The sequence below is a fragment of the Somniosus microcephalus genome, unplaced genomic scaffold (assembly GCF_052327205.1).
Source record: "Somniosus microcephalus isolate GS21.2 unplaced genomic scaffold, FLI_Smic_1.0 unresolved_chr1, whole genome shotgun sequence".
NCBI lineage: Eukaryota > Metazoa > Chordata > Chondrichthyes > Squaliformes > Somniosidae > Somniosus > Somniosus microcephalus.
In genome coordinates, this window is record NW_028225179.1 from 105641647 (window position 1) to 105649439 (window position 7793).

Sequence of the window (7793 nt, forward strand, 5' to 3'; positions counted from 1 at the left end):
ACCAAAGCTCGACACTCTTTTCCTGAAGATGTACTCTACCTGGACACGGGATTCTCCTGGCACCCGATACACTGTCGGTGGGAAGTTTGAATGATAGAGTGAACACCGCCAACTGGCTCCCAGGAACAAGGCCACCAGAAACACCCTGCTGAATATGGTCCAATGTAAATGCTCCAAATATATTGGTGCTTGAGGCGAATCACTGGCGTCACTTCATTCAGAAAGGTGCAAACGCTGCCTAAAGGCAAAGGGCCGGAATTTGCGGTCGGAGGCGGGACTCCGGAGTACGCCTCCAACCCGATAAAAGAATCCGCACCCACCCACCTGCTGGCTCCCGGAGCTGCGGTGACTTCTGGTCCTGGGACTGCAGGCATGCGCCTGAGTTAAGGCCCACGGATCCCAGGGACACAGGCGGTTCGGAAGCGTCCCTGGGATCACGTGGGCCGGGTCCTCCGATCAGAAAGGAGGATTGTTAATATGTTCCTGAGGATTCCATTTACGAACAGATTCCCCAAAAAAGCGTATGAGGAATCCCCAAACTATTAAATAATTTACACAACGGGAATAAAAATAAATGTTCCCATTTTCAAATTTAATTAAAAGTCCCTTTAATGAAGCGTTTAAAATCAAAATTTAATTTTTTGAAAAGTAATTTTACACATTTTGATCTGGGCCAAAATTTACATAAATGAATTTTAAGTGTTCGTGCATAACTTTTTATTTTAAAATTTTTAATTTAACATTTATATTATCCCTTACACTGGTAAAAGCAGGCCCTACGCCTGGTAAAAGCAGGCATAAGAGTTTCGTAGGCATTTGCCAGGTAGTAGTTGGGCAAATAACCCCAACTCTGCACCAGTGCAAGTGATTTTTGGGTCGGTGGATCTGCCAAGGCGAACCTTGACAGGTCGCAAGTTTCAGGATTTCGCACAGGCGCAGAGCAGAACCTGCGGGGCCTTTTACAAGGCTTACGACGGCGTGCACTGTGAGTACGGCGTCATGGGGAACGGGAAAATCCGGGCCAAAGCCTTTCCGCTTACCTTGCCAGGATTTTGAATCTGAACTCGTCCTTCGTCACAAGATAGAACATTTCGTCCGCTTGCACCTTGACATCAAACCTGGGGAGAACTTTAACAACAACGTAGGATTAGGTTTCAACCAATGCACGATAATGCACTAAATATTTACCGTTATACAGGCAAAGTAGCTCCTGCACCCCTCCCACTGGAGCTGTCCAAGTTTGAGAAACGGGTAGAGGCCCCAGCGGAACAGATTCCCGTCCCAACTTCCACCTCCTGCAAATTCCGACGCCCCCGGGACTGACGTCTTCATTTCACCTTCCCAGGCCCTGGAATTTTGAACCGATATTCTGCTGTCGGTGATAGGGTTTTATTTGTATATTTGTGCAGCGCGTGCATAGAGAGTCAGTTCGATGGGTAGCTATTTTCACAGATGCAGAAACTACATTAATGCTAGGTGAGTGCGTCTTGCTTGGAAGCTCAAGAAGCTCGACACCATCCAGGACAAAGCAGCCCGCTTGATTGGCACCCCATCCACCACATTAAACATTCACTCCCTCCACCACTGGCATACCGTGGCTGCAGTGTGTACCATCTACAAGATGCACTGCAGCAACTCGCCAAGGCTTCTTCGGCAGCACCTCCCAAACCCGCGACCTCTTCCACCTAGAAGGACAAGGGCAGCAGGCATGTGGGAACACCACCACCTCCAAGTTCCTCTCCAAGTCACACACCATCCTGACTTGGAAGTATATCGCCAATCCTTCATTGTCGCTGGGTCAAAATCCTGGAACTCCCTACCTTCACCACAGGGACTGCAGCGGTTCAAGAAGGCAGCTTGTAATATATATACCTTTAAGGGGGGAACTACTTTTTACAGCTCATGTATACTGTAGTACCGGCAGTGACCACACCTGTATATAGCACTGAGTAGTAATCTGTACAGTTCAGTTCCAGAGTGAGCCACGTTGAGTAAACTCCTGTTGTACCGTTCTCCTGCAGTCTTGTGTCTTACTACTGACGGACACAACACAGCTCACCACCACCTTCGCAAGGGCAACTAGGGATGGGCAATCAATGCTGGCCGTGCCAGCGACGCCCACATCCCATAAACTAATTTTTAAAAAGCCTGAAAACAAGAGGCATGTTCCAATGGCAGGGCTCCCGCCAAACAACTAAATGCTGATTGGCCCCAGGCTCCACCTACTTAACAACAATTCGACTTCAATGGCACGAAGGTACCCAACATCTCATTTGAAGTAGAATAACCCATGGTTCATTGCATGAGAGAACACTCTTGCTGTCCATTGAGCCGCAATTATCCGGCTTTGAAAGATATGGCATTGGATATCCATATACAGGAAACTCTGGTATCCGGCACCGACGGGACCGGCGTGTTGCTGGTTGATCAAAAATTCCGGATGACAGTGAGGGTTATCTACTGAGGCTATTTTTAACAAAGAAAAATAAAAAAATCAAGAAATGTGCAGTATACAGTAACTGGGTACTCACCTACAGAATGTGGTGTTAAATGGATGGTGGAAGATGCTTGATTAAGTACAGTACTGCCAGTTGAGGGTAATGCAATGCAATGACTACCAGCAGCATGGGAGACACACAGTACACCTGTAAAATGGCAGATCAGAAGAGACTACTGGCAGCGCGGGAGAGTCAGACTCCTGTTACAGGGGTATTGAGGTGTTCCGACTTCCGACTTCCGACAGCGCCAAAAAGCCGAGTAGTGGCAGTTTGGAGAACTACCCCCACCTGACTAACTCGGCCACCGCGGGAGACTCGGACTCGGCAACATTGCCGGTTATTGAGGTGTTGTTTTCGGAGTATGAATTTTGCCGGTTAATAGAGAATTCTGGATATTTAGGTGCCATTTAAACGAGAGTTTCCTGTATAATAAATAAGCGCTTGTGTGTGTGTGTGCGTGTCCTGTATGCGTGCACAGATCTGTGTCAGCACTCGCTGGAGGCAATTTTAAGCTAACCTGCCCGTCCGGAAATTTATCAAGTCAGTGAAGAGTAATTTATTGCAAGAGGATTTGAGTACAGGAGCAAGGATGTCTTATTACAGTTATACAGGGCCTTGGTGAGACCACACCTGAAGTACTGTGTGCAGTTTTGGTCTCCTTACCTAAGAAAGGATATACTTGCCATAGAGGGAGTGCAGCGAAGGTTCACCAGACTGATTCCTGGGATGGCAGGACTATCGTATGAGGAGAGATTGGGTCGACTAGGCCTGTATTCACTAGAGTTTAGAAGAATGAGAGGGGATCTCATTGAAACGTATACAATTCTGACAGGGCTAGACAGACTAGATGCAGGGAGGATGTTTCCCCTGGCTGGGGGGTCTAGAACGAGGGGTCACAGTCTCAGGATATGGGGTAGGACATTTAGGACTGAGATGAGGAGAAATGTCTTCACTCAGAGGGTGGTGAACCTGTGGAATTCTCTACCACAGAAGGCTGTGGAGGCCAAGTCACTGAATATATTTAAGAAGGAGATAGATAGATTTCTAGACACGAACAGCATCAAGGGGTATGGGGAGAGAGCAGGAATGTGGTATTGAGATAGAGGATCAGCCATGATCATATTGAATGGCGGAGCAGGCTCGATGGGCCGAATGGCCGACTCCTGCTCCTATTTTTCTATGTTTCTAATATTGGGCGTGGTGCAAATCCCGTGGGATACCCACCCGATCCCGTGGGATTCCCACCCCGCTCCCAATGCGTGTCGTACATTGTTGTGGCAGAAAAAAACTGTTTTGTGGGAACAGACAAAATGAGCAGGTAAACGAAAGAGTAGGAACCTTGGTTGTAGAATCATCGCACAAAGATTGAACTGCAGAAAGGTAAGTACCTTAGTAATTATTAAGGTAAGAGAAAAGTTTTAAACTGAGTAAAGTGTTTAGAGAATATCTTATCTTGCCCATATCAATAGAAACCTGTAAAATAGTTACCCAGCGACCTTCCTGTCTATTTATTTATAAGCTGCACAAATATTGGCCACAGAGACAGCGTTGCACAGGTCCTTGTTTTCATCCTTCACTTCGTCCGGTTTGCTTTCGTTTGGTTTTTTCTTCACCCAGGGATTGGTGAACCTGTGGAACTCTCTACCACAGAAAGCAGTGGAGGCCAGTTCATTAAATATATTCAAGAAGGAGTTAGATATATTTCTTAAGGCTAAAGGGATCAAGGGGGGTATGGGGAGAAGGCAGGGTCAGGGTACTGAATTTGGATGATCAGCCATGATCGCATTGAATGGCGGAGCAGGCTCGAGGGGCCGAATGGCCTACTCCTGCTCCTATCTTCTATGTTTCTATGTTTCTATGGTTAAAGGTGGCATCACAGTCAGAGGAATTATTGAAATTGTTACAAAGTGCCCTCCAGAAGCGGATTGGTCCCACATTCCAGTCTGGGAAGGCGAAAGGAAGTCTGGCAGAGTGAGGAGTTTGGGGGAGGGGTTGTATTGGGGGGAGGGGTGGTATTCGGGGGAGGGGTTGTATTGGGGAGGGGTTGTATTTGGGGAGGGGTTGTATTTGGGGAGGGGTTGTATTGGGGGAGCGGTTGTATTGGGGGAGGGGTTGTATTGGGGCGAGGGGTTGTATTGGGGAGGGGTTGTATTGGGGAGGGGTTGTATTGGAGGCAGGGGTTGTATTGGGGCGAGGGGTTGTTTTGGGGGAGGGGTTGTATTGGAGGGAGGGGTTGAATTGGGGGAGGGGTTGTATTGGTGAGGAGTTGTATTGGGGAGGGGTTGTATTGGGGGAGGGGTTGTATTGGGGACGGGTTGTATTGGAGGGAGGGGTTGTATTGGAGGGAGGGGTTGAATTGGGGGAAGGGGTTGTATTGGTGAGGAGTTGTATTGGGAAGGGGTTGTATTGGGGAGGGGTTGTATTGGGGAGGGGTTGTATTGGAGGAGGGGTTGTATTGGGGGACGGGTTGTATTGGAGGGAGGGGTTGTATTGGGGGACGGGTTGTATTGGAGGGAGGGGTTGTATTGGAGGGAGGGGTTGAATTGGGGGAGGGGTTGTATTGGGGAGGGGTTGTATTGGGGAGGGGTTGTATTGGGGAGGGGTTGTACTGGAGGAGGGGTTGTATTGGGGGACGGGTTGTATTGGAGGGAGGGGTTGTATTGGGGGAGGGGTTGTATTGGGGGAGGGAGCATTCACAGTCAAACCACAAACAACACTGTCAGATCACAGTCAAATTACTATGTCTCTCAAAAAGACAGAAACAAACAACATAGAAACACAACCCAGTAAACTGTACAACACCAAAAAATCGTACAGATGGGCCAAAAACGACACGGAAAAATACCAGAAAACAATTAGCAATGCATCAACTCAAGCTCTCTTAGACACCTTTCTGGATAACATATACACTCACAATAAAGAAGGCGTAAACCGGGCAGTTAGTAAACTAAACAATATTTTTGATAATTTGGCAACAAATGCAAACTTGAAAGCTCGCAAGAACAAACCCAAAACAAAAAACTATGAAAAATGGTTTGACCGAGATTGCCATAACATGAGGAAAAAACTTAGAAAAATATCAAACCAAAAACACAGACATCCAGAAAACGAGGAACTACGCCTTACTTATTGTCAGACACTAACACAATACAGAAACACACTCAGAACCAAAAAAGAGCAATATATTAAGAATACACTCAGCTCCATGGAGGAATCCATTGATTCCAATTGTTTCTGGGAAAACTTGAAAACACTACACAAAAAACAACACGACGATTTGGCCATTCAAAATGGGGACACATGGGTAAACCACTTTGAAAAATTATACCAGAAAAACACACTAAGACCAGAGCAACACCAAATATGCAAAAAACTGGAAAAGCTAGAAATGGCCATAAAAGATAACCAAAACCCGCTGGACGCCATAATAACAGAAAAAGAACTTCTTGAAAAACTCAAGGACCTGCGACCAGGAAAAGCCTGCGGGACAGACGGCATACTAAACGAGATGATTAAACACACAGACAACAAAATGAAACTGGCTATCCTAAAACTCTTCAACTTGGTTCTGAGTGTCGGTTATTTCCCTGATATCTGGAACAAAGGACTCATAACGCCCATATACAAAAGTGGGGACAAAATCGACCCCAAACAACTATCGAGGCATCTGTGTAAACAGTAACCTGGGGAAGGTATTCTGTAGCATCATAAACAAAAGACTTATAAACTTCCTTGAGGAGCACAATGTCTTGAGTAAAAGCCAAATTGGATTCCTGCCAAACTATAGAACATCCGATCATATCTTTACCCTACAGACCCTAATTGACAAACACGTTCACCATAACAAAAGCAAAATCTACGCATGCTTTGTAGATTTCCAGAAGGCTTTCGACTCCATCTGGCATGACGGTTTATTCCTGAAACTTATCGAAAGTGGGGTAGGAGGGAAAACATATGATGTAATTAAATCAATGTATACAAACAACAAATGTGCAGTTAAAATTGGAGACAAACAAACAAAATACTTCCCACAGGGGCGGGGGGTGATGCAGGGCTCGCCAATCTCACCGACACTCTTTAATATTTACATAAATGGATTGGCAAAACTACTTGAACAATCTACAGCACCCGGCCTCACCCTATATGAATCCAAGGTTAAATTCCTCCTCTATGCAGACGACCTGGTTCTGCTGTCACCTACTAAAGAGGGGCTACAGCAAAACCTGGACCTGCTGGAGTCGTACTGCCAGACTTGGGCCCTGACAATAAATCCCCAAAAAACCAAAGTCCTTGTGTTCCAGCAAAGATCCAAACATCAGGGACCCAAAATAAATTTCACAGTAGGAACAACCAAAATTGAACAAACCACTAACTACACATACTTGGGCTTAAAAATCAGTTCTACGGGAAACTTCAAACTGGCTGTGAATGAACTGAAAGAGAAAGCAAGAAGGGCTTTCTATGCCATCAAAAAATCAATCCAAATAGAAATCCCAATTAGCATTTGGCTCAAAATTTTCAAATCAGTAATTGAACCAATTGCACTCTATGGCAGTGAAGTATGGGGATCGCTAACTCAACAAGAATTCGCAAAATGGGACAAACACCCAATTGAGATCCTACATGCAGAATTCTGTAAAAGTATCCTCCGGACTCAAAGGAAAACAGTAAACAATGCATGCAGGGCGGAACTAGGCCAATATCCATTAATAATCACTATCCAAAAAAGAGCCACCAAATTTTGGAATCACCTACAAATGAGCAATCCCCAATGCTATCACTACGACGCCCTGAAATGCCAAGAGCTGACCATAAAGAAGAATACCCTCAGTCAACTAGTCCTGGGACTCAGTGAAGTAACTACTAACAAAACTAACAATAACCAGCCCCAGGACAGTGACAGGGTAACACAAAGAATTCGACCCAACACAATCGTCGCTAAGCAAAAGGAAAAATATCTGACATATTGGGCAGAAACAACAAAAACCCAAAGCAAACTCAATTGCTACTTGGCCCTAAACAGACAATACAACATAGCTGATTACCTGACCATGGTAAAGGATAACAAATTGAGAAGAACCTTGACAAGGTACAGACTTAGCGAACATAGCCTAGCGATCGAAAAAGGCAGACACAGGCAGACCAGGCTGCCAAGAGAGGACAGGATATGCTCTCACTGCAGTCAGGGAGTGGTGGAGACAGAGATGCACTTCCTCACAGCTTGTGGAAAATATCAGGGCATCAGGGAGAATTTCTACCAAAAATTCTCACAAATATGCCCTGATTTCAGAAATC

General features: G+C 45.7%; 1 protein-coding gene across 2 annotated transcripts in view; it reads right to left on the minus strand.

The window, feature by feature from the left end:
* Positions 1 to 7793, minus strand: part of LOC147095683 (complement C4-like) — a 623807-nt gene that overhangs the window by 568288 nt on the left and 47726 nt on the right. For both annotated transcript variants that reach the window (XM_085974724.1, XM_085974723.1), the window contains exon 7: positions 1041 to 1128. In XM_085974724.1, the coding sequence (XP_085830850.1) occupies positions 1041 to 1128 (88 nt within the window). The remainder of the gene's footprint in view (positions 1 to 1040; positions 1129 to 7793) is intronic.